The sequence below is a fragment of the Oxyura jamaicensis genome, chromosome 2 (assembly GCF_011077185.1).
Source record: "Oxyura jamaicensis isolate SHBP4307 breed ruddy duck chromosome 2, BPBGC_Ojam_1.0, whole genome shotgun sequence".
Lineage (NCBI taxonomy): Eukaryota > Metazoa > Chordata > Aves > Anseriformes > Anatidae > Oxyura > Oxyura jamaicensis.
This window is the reverse complement of record NC_048894.1, coordinates 65,556,941-65,574,377: the sequence shown is the minus strand read 5'-3', so window position 1 is coordinate 65,574,377 and position 17,437 is coordinate 65,556,941. Positions and strand designations below refer to the sequence as shown.

Sequence of the window (17,437 nt, the reverse complement as noted above, 5' to 3'; positions counted from 1 at the left end):
CAGGATAGGAAATGCATGTCTTGAATGTCTTGGATTTGGATGTCATTTGCTTTAGATAATTTTGGTTAACATCTGTTCAGCTAACATTGGGATAGTAAATGCAAATGGATAGAGAATTGATCATGTAAATTTTCCTGAGTTTGGGTGCTTATTTGTTTTTAAAGATAAAGATTGGAACAGATTGAATCATGCTTATTATTTGTGGTCTGAGTTCCAGAGTGAAAAGAACAAATACTTTTATCCTGAAACACTTGCACATTCTTAGCATCTTCTATGAATGTTTAAATGTTTGAGTAAATTCATAAACTCATCAATGTAGAAAGCTTGTAGAGATTCAAGGCCTGAGGTGCTCACAGTTCAATTGTCAGCAAAAGAATTCAGATTGTGAATATATCATTGTCCCTTTGAAAACAGTCATAAAAGATAAAATAAAGAGGAATAAATGTGAATTATGCTATAGTTAATCCCTATGATGGGTTGGAAAGTACGGTTAGGTGGGCTGTGCTAGGCTGAGATTTAGCAAACAGAGGCATAGAATACAGTAAAAATAAGATGAGGATAGAAAAGCAGTTTGGGAACGGGAGGATTATTTGGAGAAATAAATCTGATGCTTTTTCCCAACTGAACTGGTAAACTGATTAGTTTTGCAGTTGCCGCCTACTTCAACATAAGATGAAAGTATTCATACTATGTTCTCTAAAGAAAACTTCTTACTTTGTTCCTATCTAAATTTTGTAATCATGCCTTCTGCATTTGTAGAAGCACGTGCTTTTAAGTATTTGTCTCTTACATAACAAATATTCTCTTAAGTAAAACTTTGTTGTTAGAACCTGGATGGTTTTCAGCAATTCGGGAAGATCGGGAAGGTGTGGTAGTCTGTTAAGTGGAAAAAAATTGACCTTAATCTACCTTTTTTCTATATATCTTGTTTACCCATGTATACTTACATATATTTTAAGACCTCAGGGTTCCCAGACTATGCAGCTTGGGTTACCCCCAACTATTGAAGTTGTTTCATTTACTAATAGGATTTTAGGGTAATTAGCATGTTTACTTCGAACTTACATACTAGGGAACTTCTGCTCAGACACAATCACAACTCCATTTGTAAATGACTGTTAAACTCTTGGAAACTTTGAAATGTTATTTGGCAAGCAGTCTTGAATGGCATGATTTCTATCAAAAATACAACTAATGATGTATTTTAAGTAGATGCAAGTGATCCTAATGAAGCACATTTTGAGGGAGTAAGATTGGGAATAATGCTGGGTAGAGATATATGGAAAATGCCTTTCTTCAGGGAAAAAAACAGCATTATCTACATGTGATATCCAGACATGTTACCATCATCAGGAGGTAGAAAGGTAATTGAACTTTATATTAGGCATCAAAGTTTCATAAGTCTTTCATTTTAGTTTGCTTCCTTTTCTAGATCTTGCTTTTGTCCACCAGCAGAAATCTTTGTACCTCCATAAACTCCTACTGAAATCAGTACTGCAGTCAGCTCTGTTAACTGTGTCAAGATCGGTTCAAAGGTTGCCCCTGTCTTGCCAAGGAGAGGATATACACCAGTAAAAACAAAAACGTACATGTACATCAGGCAGCGGACAGACATCAGAAGTCAGCTAGACTGATTAGTAGATATTCCCCCACCATCCATTCATCTCTGTCTCTGGCAGAGCCAAGATTACCCCTTGGGAGCTCCCCAGTCTGTTGCAGACAAATCAGACTGGGGAATGATCTCAGACTGGTTCTCTGGCAGCACTCTGGGATCAGAAACTTATGCCAGAGATGTCAGCCAAGGTGAATGGCTTTGAGTGACCCCCTGTATGGGCAGTAAGGGGAGCTAAAAAAATAAAATAAAATAATAATAATAATAAATAAATAAAAAAGACAACTTTCCTATCCTTTGCCTAAGCATATCTAGTATGTGTTAAAATATCGGGCAAGATGAGGAAAAACTAATTTTAACTTGGTTTAAATAGTTGAAATACATGTCTGTGGGGGAACTGGATACGTCTGTTTCAATTGCAGATTAGCATGTTTTAAATTGCTTGTAGCACACTGCTAGAAAATGGTAACCTGGCTGGTTACCAAGGATGCCTCAGGTAGAAGGGAACCTGTCCATTAGGAATTAGAAGGGGCTGAACCATCTCTTCTCAGCATGGTGTCAGATCATGTAGCAAGCTTACTTTGCCACAGCAGTCTTCAAGTCCAAATACTAATATTTCGAGCAGAACTAAAAATCATCACTTGACAGCAAAAACTTTATTGAAATAAAAAAATCCTCAGAATATATCCGTAGTCTGTGAGCTTACAATGTTTTATGTGGTGCAGAATTGATTTTTTCCATGCAGTGTTGTCTGTGGAATATTTTTTTACTTGCCAAAAACAAATATCAAGGATGACATTCTGTGTATATAAACAATTATATATGTGTATTTGTTGTAGTTCTCAGAAGGGTAGTCACAAAGGCAAGTGAGGAGACTGATTGCTCTATAAAAAATTTTACTAAGGCATCATTTGATTTGCTACTTAGATGTCAATTTGGATGCTGCTCATGGGGAAAAAAAAAAAAAAAAAAAAAAAAGTTTTCAGGTACCATATGTTGAAGTACTTCAGCACAGATTCACCTGTTAGTAAAATGTTAGCCTCCCCACCTCAAATTTCAGGTTGGACCTTGCATGCTATACAGAAGCCTTGAAGCAAGAGATATTTTAAATAGTCTCTTGTTGTTTGTGTATACAATGCTCCTTTGCTGAAGCCTGTTTAGTACTTATGGGGCAGATTATAAACAAACAAAAAAATAACCCCTTAACAATAAACAGTACAATGCTAAAAACACACCTTATTTGTCCCCAAACTTGCACAACTAGGTAACTACATACCTTTGTGTCTAGAGGTTAGTCAAGGGCAGCAGGTGTGGGTGTGGGGAATACACAGTACTTCACAAAGCAAAATGCCAGAATTGGCTACAATGTGGTAAGTTAGCCTGATCGCCCCCCCCCCCCCCCCCCCAAGTATACTGTAGTTTAAGTTTTACCCCCGTATACCGCTTGTAAGGAAGATCAGTCAAAATACAAGACCTTGAAGAAGTACTAATTGCTGAGTGTGAATTTCTATTTTTTTTTTATGTTTAATTTCAGTTTTAATAGTAACATTTTATTATCACTTTCTGCATGTTCTGCCTAGTGCTTTCCTTACAAGGAACTCAAAGCTGCTATGAGTGAAGAATCAAGCCCCTTGCCAACCTGTAGTGGGGGGAGAAAAGCAAATTTTCTAATAAAGTGGTAGGTAACCTAGTGATATATACCTTGATTTGAGCCAGATATTCTGAATTCCAGGCACTGTGTAGTATGCATGATATCATGCTGTTGTGTTAGTATGCATGATATCATGCATACTGTGTAGTATGCATTGTGTTAGTATGCATGATATCATGCACTGTGTAGTATGCATGATATCATGCTGTCATGATATCATGCTGTTGTGTTAGTGTGTATTTATGTATTTTATATTTCATGCTACAAATGCCTGCAATTGAATTGATGCAGAGGGATTCAGATGTCTTAAAAGACATGGTGGGACAGATACAGTTTCAGGAAGTTGAGCTTATATGCAATGGCAAATACCTATCTCCACCCAAGCCATCTTGTCTGATAAAATGTTTAAGTTGTATTTGTTGACGACCAAGGAATGAGGAAAGGATGACTTTTGTGTTTCCAAAGCTGGAGGATGGCTTCTGGAAAGTAGGAGAAACTTGCAACAGTCACCTTTTAAACTGTGACATGCCTACTTGTACAACTGCACTTCCAATGCAATTCCAGTTAAATGCATTGGTGTAGCTGTCACCTTACTGAATTAGCAACGTGGTTTTGCATTAGAGTCCACAAGCTTCAGTCTTGCTTTGCCTATACGTCATCATACATTACAAAGTCCTTTGCAAGTGGTTCTCTGAACCAGTATTAGTAGTAGAATGCAGTGCATTTTTCGCCTTCCCTGGTACATTAGAAGATCATACTCCAGAAAACACTTGACTTAGGATTTCCTCACTAATTTCCTCTTTGGTCTCAATAGCTGTCAATATCAAACTCAACACTTCCACATATCTTTGATCATTTATCTCCAGAATAATCTCCCCATTTTTAAATGAAATGGTTGCTTGTAATCTTTCCAATAAATCTCTCCCTAGGAGTGACTCTGGGGAGTTGGGCGTGTATAGGAACTTGTGAATGCCCCACTGTTTCCCCTATATATATTTCAATGGTTTGCAGAAATATGCTATTTCAGATTGGCTAGTTGCCCTCCTTCACTACAACATAATCATTCCCCACTGATACTAATGCTTTATATAAAACTGAATATGTTGCCCTCGCATCCACCAGAAGTTCCACCTCTTTTCCCTCCTTCCCCAGCTTCATTTTTATAACCAGCGGATCTGCTGGGGTAGATTCCCTCAGTCCTCTTCAGTTGTCTTTTGCACGCGTGACCACCACCTCCCTTCCCTGGTTCCCTTTTCCATTTCTTTTCTGTTCCAGGGATTTGTTTTTCCAATGCCCAAATTTCCAATGCCCTAGCTGGGGCTGTCCCTGTCTGGGTCTCCTTTTTCCTTCTTCCCTAATAACTGTTATCAGTCTCTTCTGCATGTTTAATTGACGAAGATAAAAGTCCTCTCTCCTTTCCAAATTGCCCCGTGTGCATGCACTACACCAAAGGCATATTTCAAATCTGTCCAAATGTTTGCCAGCTTAAGAGCTCTTATCAAGGTGGGGTACTATGGCCAGTAGTGGCAGCCATGCACAAGTTTGAAATAGTTTGCACGCCACAAAGGGTACCCTTAATACAGGCCTTGAACTTCCACCTTTTAGAAGAAGCAAGGTCTTAGAAACTAAGCTGGACACAATACATAAGATCAGAATAGTCTTCATCATCACACCCTCTACAAATAAATACCTCTTCTTGAGACAGCAGCTTCTTTAGATAGAACCAGTGGCTCTGTTATTTTTAGTCAGTATAAGCATAACTCTTGAAAAATCAAATGAAGCTGAGACTGAATGGGCACATTTGCTGTGATGCTCCTGTTTTGTTTTCCTGATTAAGCTCCTGCTTGCTGTCTGCACTCAAACAGGCTAAACCCAGGCCAGCAGCCTAATCTGCACCTGCCAGCCTGGACTCCCCTTGCAGCATTAGTTATTTTCAGCTGCAACAGGCTGACTGTCTTGAGGTAAGTACAGATCTAGGACTCCTGATATGACATTTTTGTGTTGTTATTTGAAAATACCAAAATAAATTCAAGTTCATATTCTAAAGTTTTAGAAAAATTATACTGTGCTGAGGATCAAAACCAGGACCACAGTTTTTCAATATACATGTATGTAAACATACATGTGTGTAAACATAAAACAGCCAGGCTATGATTAGTTCTGGAATCTCAGTTGCTTTTCTTCAACAGTTCTCTCCTGGACTTCACAAGAAAGACTTCTCAAAACTGCAGTGTTCCCACCTGCATTTTGTGAAACCAACTGTTGTGGTTTAACCCGACTGGCAGCTAAACACCACACAGCCGTTCGCTCACCCTCCCCCCTCCCTCTCTGGGATGGGCCGGCTGCAGGGTCTGTCACTCGGTTCATAGTAGCATCAATTGCAGCTCGATAGGCATAGGCCAGGCCCCAACATGCTACAGTGAGTTGTGTCACTTTGGAACTGCCAGAGTCATGACACTCTTTTTGCAAGCATTCTACCAGTTTTTTAGGATTTTGCAGTTGTTCAGGGGTGAATCTACAAAACATCGGAGGTGCCCACTGCTCTAGCCACCTGCCCATATCCTCCCACACTCCCTGCCACTCACAATTATCCCGCCTCAGGACAGATCTCTGCATGAGATCCCTAAGTAGTTGTTTAACCTTGAACAAAACCTGAAGCGCATTCAAGAGACATAACAACAAGAACATGCTGGTCTGAGTATCCCAAGGATATTCAACATCTTGGAGAGCTATTGTAACTAGCTCGGGGGATAAGAGGGTGCTGAAGGAGAAAGGGAGAGTGAACAAGTAAGGAAAAATATCTTTCCCTGTCCCCTTCACAGACTGGCTCCCTGATGGAAAAAGGCAGTAGGTGTAATTGTTAATAGTTTCCGAGATATAGTTTCCAAAAGTACAGAGTCGACGACAGTGCTGCGTACAAATACCAAGTTAGAGTCATGGCCAGATATTTCATCATATCGTAAGCTATTGCTACACAGCACAGAACGATAACGATCTTAAACCAGGGCCCGGAAAGGATAAACAGCACGACAGGGATCACATACAGCAAGTAACGTGCTATAAAATTCAGTTTGGAATACAGACACAGCAGACTTGATATTAAAGCAATCAACATTCTGATTAGATCTGTCGTTATCTCAACCCTTCGTGCCCCACGTTGGGCGCCAAAAGAGCTGTTGTGGTTTAACCCGACTGGCAGCTAAACACCACACAGCCGTTCGCTCACCCTCCCCCCTCCCTCTCTGGGATGGGGGAGAGAAACGGGAAAGTGAAGCCTGTGAGTTGAGATAAAGACAGTTTATTAAGATAGAAAATAATAATGATAATAATAATAATATGTACAAACAAGTGATGCACAATGCAATTGCTCACCACCCGCTGACCGATGCCCAGCCCAACCCCGAGCAGCCGGCCCCCCCAGCCCGGCTAGCCACCCCTATATATTGTTTAGCATGACGTCAGATGGTATGGAATACCCCTTTGGCCAGTTTGGGTCAGCTGTCCTGGGTTTGTCCCCTCCCAGCTTTTGCTGCACCCCCAGCCTGCCCGCTGGCAGGACAGAGCGAGGAGCTGAAAAGTCCTTGGCTTAGTATAAGCAGTGCTCTGCAGCAATTAAAACATCAGCATGTTATCAGCACTCTTCTCATCCTAATCCAAAACATAGCACCCTACCAGCTACTAGGAGGAAAAATAACTGTCCTAACTGAAACCAGGACACCAACATCTGTCAAAAATGCAACAGACTAATTTTTGGGGGATAAAGTGCCTGATAATTCAAAGCCACATGTGCCCTTTGGGGTACAGTTAGAAGTGGGAGCCACCCTGCTAGGGACTCAAAGCCCTTCAAGATAAGGAGAACCTCTGTTAATACTCTTTCCTTTCAAGAGAAATACAAGTAACAGAACAAAACAGGTGCCCTCTGGTGAGAGGTCATGGGAAGCTCATGAAATCCCCAGGGGACGATTCTGAATGCAGTTTCTGGGATGTGTTAATCCTTACTCCTAATCAGTGCAAAGGGAAAGGAGGCTTCCAAATAAAATGTGCTGTAGACATGTAACACACAGAGTGATTTTGGTTTACAACTTGCTGATAGATGAAGCAAACTGAATACCAAGATACCTATTCTTTATCTACTGTTTCTAAAATCAAATTTAATTAAAAAATGCAGAAGTGATCACTGAAAACAGGGGTTTGTGCAGCCCTTTATACTTGTTCAAAGATGCTCATTCACACACAGAGTTGTAAGTGGAAAAACTAACCTTGAAAATATTTATCTAGCTTTCATCCTTGCTGGATCAAAGATCAACTCATGTACGCAAGTGCAGCTGTGTCATGAGAGCCCTCCTTTTATAGAATGAACTGCAGTGACCAAGGAATGCGGGGGGGGGGTGGGGTGGCAGGTGGGCTGGGAGATATTAAAAAATAACAGCAAACTATTACTATTTTTCAGTAGTCCTTTCTATTTCAAGCAGAGTGGCTACCCTCTGCAGGTAACTATCTTCAGCTGAGATTTTTGGATGTGTGCCCTCTTAACTCTGAGTGCCGAAGTCTTAGCAGGATCAGTACTATTTCATTTGTTTTAAAGTTCATATTGCTACTCTAGCTGCAAACCTGGGCAAGCAAACGGCACTGAGACATGGGTGCACCAAACAGCTGGTTTGCATCTGAATATGATTTTTCCCCAGAGCCCATGTGTGGCTGGGGGCAGAAGGGGGGGTTGTAGTAAATATTTTCCTTGCAGTTTGACAGTGTTTTGTTGTTATTTTATCTTTTTAATGACAAGAAAAGAACTATAAGGTATACTATGTAGTAATCTGGCACTTGAACAGATGTACAGAATGAAAAGGTAAAAGGAATACAGTCTAAACACAGGTGCAAAGCTATTTTGCTTGTCTTAAAGACATCAAATCCCCCCCCCCCCCCCTTTTTTTTTTCGTTTTTTTGTGCTTCAAGTGGACTGTGTGAAGAGAAAGCTGTCTGCCTGTCTGGGGCAGCACTGCTACAGAATTGCTCTTTCTCCTGGCTCTGTCATGTGCATTTCTGCATGGTGATGGTGTGGGAGAGGGGAGGAGAGAAAGGGCAATGCTGGTCAAGTCTGGGCTGCACCCAACGTCACACCAGCTGGCAATAAAGCCCTGTAGCTGGGCAGCAGCTGACAAGGCAGCAAGGTTGGGGAGCAGGAGAGGAGGTGGGAACCAGGCAAGACTTCAGCTGTCTGCCTCTTCTGGAGAGGGTGACACCTGCAAACTTGGTGGCAGAGGCTAAATATAAAGGTATGAGGGGAACCAACTGCAACTTTAATTTGAATGTGTGTATTTAATTTCTCTTTTCCCATCACTGCAGTGACCATCTCTTTGAGCACAACACCTCATCTCATCCCAAAATGCTTTTCTGGCACAACCAGCCTGAACATTACCACCATCACCAGTATCCCACCAGTAACAGCAGCTACCTGCGGTAAGAAAAAAAATGATTGGGGGTGACTTTAATGATAATAATTGTAATGATCTAACACACAATAACATAGACTACACAACCTATGCTAATTCACAAGTTCAAGCCTTCTAACAGAATTGGTGGTCACAGACCCACTGACAAAAGTTTGTGCAGTGGAGTCACCACAGTGGAGATTTGCTTTACTGCATCTTCATGATCTTCACAAGTCTGCCACCGTATGTATGTGCAACAAAATGTCTTCATGTGATATTCATAAATGTGTTAAATGTTTCTCTTTCAAATTCCATTTGTAGTCTGAAGGTAAAACTCTGTATGAAGTCATACAGACTTATTAGCACCTTGGTGGTTTGTACCTATGTTGAAAAATGCATTTTATCTATTGAAGCTACATATCTATTGATATGCAGGATCAGGAATATGGGCCCCTTGTAGTCTCAGGCCAGACACACTGGTTAAACACTTTGCATTGAAATTCTGATGCAATATATAGCTTATTGCATCAACATATCCCTATGAACTTTACCTCTTCATGACTAAAATATTGTTTGTGTACGCTATTCAAAATTTTTCATATAATTAAAAATGATTATGCTTTAAGAAGAGATACATAGATTCCAGATTATCTTGATGTTAATTCAGTTTCAATTTGTAACATGTATTAAATTTTAGCTTATTACTTTTTCACTAATTACAATTTGTGTAAACATGATAGTGTTTAATAATCTACCTTGATATGGGTATTTACTTGTTGGTAGTCTCATACCTAGTACCATATCATATTACTTCTGGTCTTGTAGAATTGTTGAGGAGCATGTTTTTGTTAGAAATATGCCAAATTTTGTTTAAAAATGCAAGGAAATGAAGTGATACATGGGTTCTGATAACCAAAAATATTAAACTAATGACATTTTTCAGTGGAGTTTTACCTAATCAGTCCATTTCAATGCAAGGGTTAGGGAGATGTGAAATTTGGATTGGCTAATACAAATATGTAGCAAACATAGTGCTGTTTCTATTGACTCGAACTGTAAACCAGAAATGAAGAAGGTGCAGGAGTTTCCTGATGGAGTCCTGCTTGCAGGTGATGTGCATAGCTCTGTAAAAGGAGCCAAATAGCAAGGGTAAGTGAGGACTTCCGCTCCATTCCGTTTTTCAGTGCTGTTCAGCACGGAGGAGGTGTCTCCTCTCTTTTTTCAGAACATCATTCACTTAGGGCCCATTTTCACCATGTCCTTGTCTGTCTTTGTTGCTGCCCCCATATTTGCTTCTGTTGCTCCCCACCACGCTTATCTCAAGATCTGCCATCCAAGTCCCTCTGAAGTTACTCTTCCCACACACATTTGAACTGTAGGTTTGGGTGGCAGTGTGCATCTGTGTTTTGTATTGAAATACAACATAGGGAGAGATACTTCCATAAATTATGGGTTATGTATAGGAACTAAGATTAACCCTCAAGGCTGATGACCTTAGGCAGAATGGATAAAAACCCGTTTATGCACTAGGTTTCAATCTGGCCATAACTATAAAGTTGTTTGGTTCCGTCAGATCCTCTGCCATGCTTCAGTCCCACATCTGGACATCAGTAAAGTTTACTCAGAAACTGCAATTGACTTGAGCCGAGCATGCTGGCCAGTATTAGTGGAGAGCAGATGGAGAAAGGAGCATCTCAGGATCCCTTCTTCCTCCCTCTGCTTTCTCACACATCCCAGTAATAAAACCATTATTGAGACACATCTACACAGATATATTTGCATAATCAGGCTCCTGCTGTACGAACCTGCCCTCTGTTATATCAGTTCTTCGAGTACAACTAGTGGGTGTGGGCTCAGGGTACAGTCTCCTATCAAGCCTTTCCTGGGAACATAGTTGGAAGAGTTTTTTGAGGAAGCTCATTTGTGTTAAGAAAGAGACTTGCTCTGAAGTCGTGACTCCCACTGAAATAGTGACAGGGATGTGTAGAAATGGAATGGGAAGGCTACATGGAATATCATCTATGAGAAGTCAGGCTTGTGGATTTGACCTGCTTGAAGGGTTACATTTGAGATCTCAGAATGCTTAAGCCCTGTTTTAGACCATTCCACCAGGCATGGAAAAAGGTTTGAATGATGTTTTTGCAGGCAAAGCTTGGGAAGGAATCAGGAGGAAACAACAGTATTATTTTATAAGGTATACAGAGTCTTCCATTCCACTACCTCTGCTCTCAGCCTTACTGATGAGCATATGTTTATGATTAAGGCACAAATTCTGCAATCTAATCCTCAAAAAATGTTCATGTGCCTAACTTGTGAGACTCCACATGGGGTTTATATTGCTTGTGTTGCAGAATAGGGATTTTATGTGACAACTTAATTTTCCCAGTCAGGACTGATTATTGCTTATGAAGAAAAAGAATAATTTTATTTTGGCAATAGGCATCTGTTTTCTTTATTTGCTTGGACTTCAAAATATCTTGAACTCTACTCACCCTGAGTATAAGGCCAATATAAATGTTTTGGAAGAAATTATCCTGAAAGTGAAGTTATGGGAAGAGTAACAGAAAGATTAGGATTAAGAAAAAACTATGGAAGCAGAATGTCAACTGTAGGCATTAAAAAAGTACAAGACTAGCTGGCTAGTTAAAGTGAAAAGAACAGAAAAAATGTTTTTGAGGTTTTTGTTTGTACTTGCTATCTGTCTAAAGATATTTTAAACTCTTTTGCCAAAAGCTGAGAAGGATTGCATGGTAATTACATAGAGATTTAAATTGAGTCCCTGTAGCTACAACTCTGTACACTGGAGTTGGTTAGATCTGTCTGGGAAGTGGTGCTTGTACGCATGGTTGATCCTCAGCAGATGATCTGAGAAAGGGAACCTGCCCCAAAGAAATCAAACACATCAAAGGCTTGTACTTTAAAAGCAACAAAACCCACAAACATAGATTACAAACCTCCAGTGAAAACTTGTAAATAATCCAGGGATAGAAATAATGCTAAAGAAAATAGTGTTTGCATTAAAATATTAATAATTTAATTGAACAAGTTACTTTACATCCTAAAATAATGAAGGATAACAGAAATACTATCACTCAGTTGGCTTATTATAGGCAAACTTTTGAAGGCTAAACTGCAAGAGAATGGGTCTTACTATATCTGCTCACGTTATCCTCAACAGAGATTGGAATTTGTGTCAGAAGAAACCAACACCTATTTTAAAAAATCATATAAATTTATGTCTTATAACTACTATGTAGCTTAATTACATTACTATGTAATGTAAGTAGATAAACTGTTTTTGCTATGCATAAGTCAAATTGGATCTGGTTTCTCTGGTCTTGGATCCTGCTCTTAACTTACCTCCAACTGTCAGAAGCAGAAAGTTCTTAGTTTTCTAGAACTTAGTTTTCTAAGAACTTTCTTAGTTTTCACTGCTCTTAGTTTTCTGCAAACTCCCAATATATTTTGTATTGCTTAGATAAGTAGGTTTTGGTGTTATGTACACCACCTTTGATTTTAAAGCCCATGTTATGTCTATAAACATCTGCCTAGGATAAGGTTTGAGGTTTCAATTAAAAGTCTAATTCTTCAGTGACAGGAATTTAAGCTAACTTGTACCACGACTGTTGTATGCTGAATAGCAACTACCAGTTTGGTAATTTAATGGTCACTGGAATTAGTAATGCTATTTTTGGCCTGCTACCCATCTTCAGAAATAAAATAAATCCATCATAGAAATAACTGCTGACTTTTTGCCAGGCTTGAGAGAGGTATTTTGCCAGCAATATTTTCAGTATTTTCAATTCTGACTAAAAGCTGTAGTAGCTTGGTAGTTGCCTATATTAGAGACTTGGGCACCCACTGCTGCTCTTCTCATAAATATACCTTTTTTTTAATGTACTTCTTATGTGCAGACAAACTGTTTATCTACCCAGAGGCAGGCAGGGAACACTTAAATCAATTACAGCAGCAAAAATACCAGTACCATTTTCATAGAATCATTTAGATTATAAAAGATCTCTAATATCGTCAAGTCCAACCTTTAACCCAGCACTGCCAAGTCCACCACTAAACCATGTCCCTCAGCACCACATCTACACAGTTCTTGTAGACCTCCAGGGATGGTGACTCAACCACTTCCCTGGGCAGCCTGTTCCAATACCTCACAACCCTTTCCGTAAATAGAAATTTCCAAATATCCAACCTAAACCTCCGCTGGCACAACTTGAGAACATTTACTCTTACCTTATTGCTTGGTAGTTGGGAAAAGAGACTGACACCCATGCCACTACAGCTTTCTTTGAGGTACTTCTCTGCAGAAACTGGTGGTTTAGTCTTAAATTACCAATCTCTTTAGAAAGCATAAATAATGGACTGCATGTTTCTCTTTATCTTTGAGGCTGTCATATGAATATTGTGAATAACAGCTAACGTTTTATTGCTAGTGAAATCAGGGCCTTCCTGTCTTATAGCTTTTGAAAAAAAAATGCTATTTTACTTGCAGCATGTTCCTATGTGATCAAAGTATAATTTATAGTCTCAAAACTTTTCTATACTTTGCTTGTTAGGTGTATCATTTGAATGACATGTCTCATAAAATTATAACAATACTCTGAATGATTAAAATACAATTATTGTTTTGTGGAAAAGGGTCTTTCTTTACCTAGTTATTGATTATTCACCCTCTTAGTACCCTTTATTGGACCAAGTAATTTAGGATCAGAGGGAACCTGATTAAAATATAACCCATTAGCCTGTCCTGTTCTTCCTTGCATCCCTCCTTGTATTCTTCAACTGCTAGGCCATATAATTGTAATTATCTATTAATAGCTTAGCTGTCTCTTGGATTCTTTCCTTGAAGAATATAAAATAATCAATTAGAAAAGCAGCATAAAATCAAGATATTTTATTTTTACAAAATAAATTAATATTGCAGAAAAGGAAATTCAATGCTACGTGAACACATCACGCTTTAACTTGTTTCAGCCTGTTAAAGGAGAGAAAAGCAGCCTCTTAGTGCATCTGAAAATCTACAAACGGGACTTAAGTCCAAGAATACGGGCCAAGAAACAAGTCAAAGGCCCGAGGGTAAAAGAAAACCAACGCCTGGCAGCGAGCACGTTGCAGGTACCGCACGAACATCCTCACACACAGCCGTGGGCGCGGCCAGCCCCGCAGGCCAACGTCTTCCCTGTCGCCACTTCCTGCCCGCTCCCCTTTCCGCTTCCGCCAGCACTCTCCTGGTGTGCCTCTCCCCCCCCGCAGCATGGAGGGTGGGGCCTCCCATCCGAGCTCCCACCCCTCCCCGCGAAACCTCCCCTAGGGTTGGCTGCACCGCCCTTCTCCTCTCCCCTCCCTCTTCCGATTGGTCGAGAGCCGGCCAGTGGGCGGTGCCGGGCGGAGGGGAGATGAGGCCGTTCTCTGGTGGCCGCCATGTTGTCGTGAGCAGCGGGCGTAGCGTGAGGCGGAGGAAGAGGAGGAGGAAGGGGACGGCTTGGGAGCAGCCGCTCCTAGTCGGTCGGCGGCGGCGGCAGTACCAGCAGCAGCAGAGCGGGGGCCTCCCCGCCGCCTCCTTCTCCCTGCCCTCTGAATGATGCGGCGCGAGGCGCCGCTCAGCTGGCTCGGGGCTCGAGCGGCGGCCGAAGCAGCGGCGGCGAGCAGCGGCGAGGCGGAGGAGGAAGAGGAGGAGGAGGAGGAAGAAGAAGCGGCGGCCGGCGGCCCCCCAGCCCCTCCGGGGATGCTGACGGGGCCCCCCAGGGGCTGAACCCGCCCCCCCCCGCACTGCCCCTGCCAGTTGCGGGTCCCCCCTTTCCTCTCCGTGTCCCCTCTTTTCCCTTCCCTCTCCCGCCGTGCCCCGGCAGCCCCTCCCCGTCCGGCCCCTCCCGCGGGGCAGCGGAAGATGGCGTGGGTGCTGAAGATGGACGAGGCGATCGAGTCCGGGCTGGTGCACGACTTCGACGCCAGCCTCTCCGGCATCGGGCAGGAGCTGGGAGCCGGCGCCTACAGTATGAGGTACGGCAAGGGAGGGGTGGGGTGCGGCGCCGTCTCCCCCGGCCTCGCCTGCCCTGTGGCGGCACTTCCGATGCCCTCTCTAATTCTGCATTTTTTAAAATTTTGTTTTATTTTTCGCTCCCCGGAGACGGGCACGTGGCGAAGGGAGGCTCCGGCGTGTTCATTCTGCAGCCCAGAGGCTGTGCCGGGGCTTCCCCGGTGTGCTGTCAGCCTGCCTGCCGCCTGCACAGGGCATCCCTCCTACCTGCACCTGCTCGCCTGGACCTCTTGTACTAGAAAATTGTCCTCCTAAACCCAGCAAACACAATCCAGTTCATAATAACAGTAGCCATTTTCTCTCAGATGTCTTAAATCGTTATTTCAGGAACAACATTGTGCTTGTTAATAGGGTAGTAATACAATTGTACTTTCATCACCCTCCACGTTTATGTATAGAATGGGTCTTTAGTGGCCTCTTTTTTTTTTTTTTTTTTTCCTCTCCTTTTCCCGCCATGTAGCTCTTTCTGTCTTAATCACTTTGGCACTTTCTTCACCTCTGGATTGTTTTCCAGCTTTTGCAGTAGAAATGTTTAAATAGGGTTTTGCAGGCTGCATGGCAGGTGCCTGGATGTTTTGAACATTTAGTTTCTGGTTTATCTTTTCCTCATGCAAACAGTATTTGATAATTCATACTCTTGTGTTTGAGGAGCATGCTTTCTTCTTTACCATGGTACAGTACTTTCTAGGATGGTGTAGAGTAGAAATTCTTAGTTTTGAATGGGAAGGCTTATTAAAGACTTCCCTTTCTGTTTGTAGACTGCATTTCTCCCCCCAGTGATGCGCACTGTTCAGTTTCTTGAAACTTTGAACATTTTAATATTTGTTGTTGTTGTATAGATTGTTTCTATCATACTTTTCACAGTGGGCAGCACTCCTGAGCTTTATTATTATTATTATTTTAGCTGATTGTACTTTCCCATTTGGATACTTTGCATTACCACAAGAAGAGTTCCAGCTCTTAGAAGTAGCTCACAAAAAGTAATGTTGGGTAAGCAAAGCTGTAAATTGGCATTAAACTTAATGTTGCACACTTTGAATTTTTGACAGGGCAATTGTGGCAACTTTGTACGCATCAACCATGCGTACAAGTTGCCACAACTAACGTGGCAACTTTAATCTTTGTACACATAGTTAATGGAGTGACCTAATTGATTGCAAACAGTGTTTGTTGGACTTGAAGTGATTTCAGCACAGTTATTTTATGTGCTGTATAGAGTTCTACTTAAGGGAAATCATGGCCTGTTCGCTTGGTGGTGATGGCAGGTTGGAAAACAAAGAGGAGTGGCATAACATGGAGAGTGAACATATTACTCTGCTGCTGTTCTGTGTGCCAGTGGAAACTAATTACTTGTCACTTCCTTGCCAAAATGTGATAGAAAAGTGTTTTCCTAGGAATACTGAGAGAAGTCCCATAGCTATATGGCCCAGCATTTTTTAAGAAGCACTTGCATGTGATCCCTTAACATATTTAGGGTGTATGTAATGTAGTTGGTTTCCTTGAGTTGACAGCTGTGCCCTGAGGTAGAATATTTGATTTAATTCCTGCGTTTCTCCATACTGAGAAAACTGCTCATGTCCATTGATCAGTCAGTAACTGCAGAATTCTGTAAAGGAAGCTGACTGGACCAGATTCCTCTGAAGATTCATCTTTAAACAGTGCTTAGCATTTCTTTACAATCTTGAAACCCATTTTTTTTTGCTTTCTCTTATAACATCTTTTCAGGCAATGAGAAACTGCCTCTAAACAGGAATTTCAGTGCAAATGATCATAGTTACTTTCAGATGTATCAAGTACTTTGGTACTTTAACCACGGTGAGTTTTGAGTATTGCTGTTAACTCAGGTTGATAATGATGCTGATGTATAAAATTAGGACTCTGACAGTGATCTCTTACAGATCTGGCATAATATTCATGAACAAAGGCAATATCTTCATAATGCAGCAAGAATTATGTAATTTTTGGGACCGGTCATCTTTGGTATGAGCTATAAAAATGCAAGCTGTTTCACTGACAAGGTAACTTTGAGGAGCTACTTGCCTTTTCTCTAGCAAAATTCCATGTTTTGTATAATTAATGATCTCATATGTTCATATGAGGACAAGTACCTTAGTATTTGTGAATTAATTTTTATGTACAATTTGGAAGCTTTCTCTAAGTGCTTGCAGTTCCAGTGGTATTTCTAGTGTTGAAATTAAGGCCTGTCCTTGGGGAAGCTGACAATTCTTGTTGTATAAAACATTTGTCACAGTGAAATTTAGATGGTCCCTATATGAGTTACCATAAGGATAAGCAGCAGGGTTTTTTGGCCTTCAAGAGCTGGGAGCCATGCAGTTTGTGTTCTAGTGTTTCTCAGTGCTGCATGCTTATGATGATTTTCCCAGGTTAGCATAGACATTAGCTGATTTCATTGCTCCTGTTACTAAGCATGAGGAGGGAAATGGACTTAACCCATTGTGCCTGCCCTCAAGTCACACTGGATAGGACGGGGGGTTCTCCACACCAAGATTTTTATCACCTGATTTCTACCAGCCTCGGTTGTGTAGCCATGTTGGGCTGTGCTATGAACTGGCAGAGATCCCTAAATAAAAGCCCTGCAGAATACTTTGAGGGGAAAGGGTAGGGAGGATGCAGCCTATGCAGCAGGAATTCGTTGTGCTGGTTTAGCCCAAAAAACCCTGCACTGGTGAACCATA

The 17,437-nt window shown here is 41.4% G+C and overlaps 1 protein-coding gene and 1 long non-coding RNA gene across 5 annotated transcripts in view; both read left to right on the top strand.

Moving 5' to 3' along the window:
* Window positions 1–6: 6 nt before the first annotated feature.
* On the top strand, window positions 7–894 carry LOC118161138. Its single transcript, XR_004747869.1, has 2 exons — window positions 7–641; window positions 673–894. It is a non-coding gene; the product is annotated as an uncharacterized LOC118161138 (long non-coding RNA).
* A 7,712-nt stretch (window positions 895–8,606) lies between these two features.
* Window positions 8,607–17,437, top strand: part of UBP1 (upstream binding protein 1) — a 41,440-nt gene continuing 32,609 nt past the window's right edge. The window contains exon 1 of one of the 4 annotated variants that reach the window (XM_035316200.1): window positions 8,607–8,720. In XM_035316200.1, the coding sequence (XP_035172091.1) occupies window positions 8,647–8,720 (74 nt within the window). In that variant the 5' untranslated portion in view covers window positions 8,607–8,646. Of the gene's footprint in view, window positions 8,721–14,082; window positions 14,705–17,437 lie in introns of those variants that run through there. The other 3 variants (XM_035316199.1, XM_035316198.1, XM_035316201.1) reach the window with 3 other exon arrangements.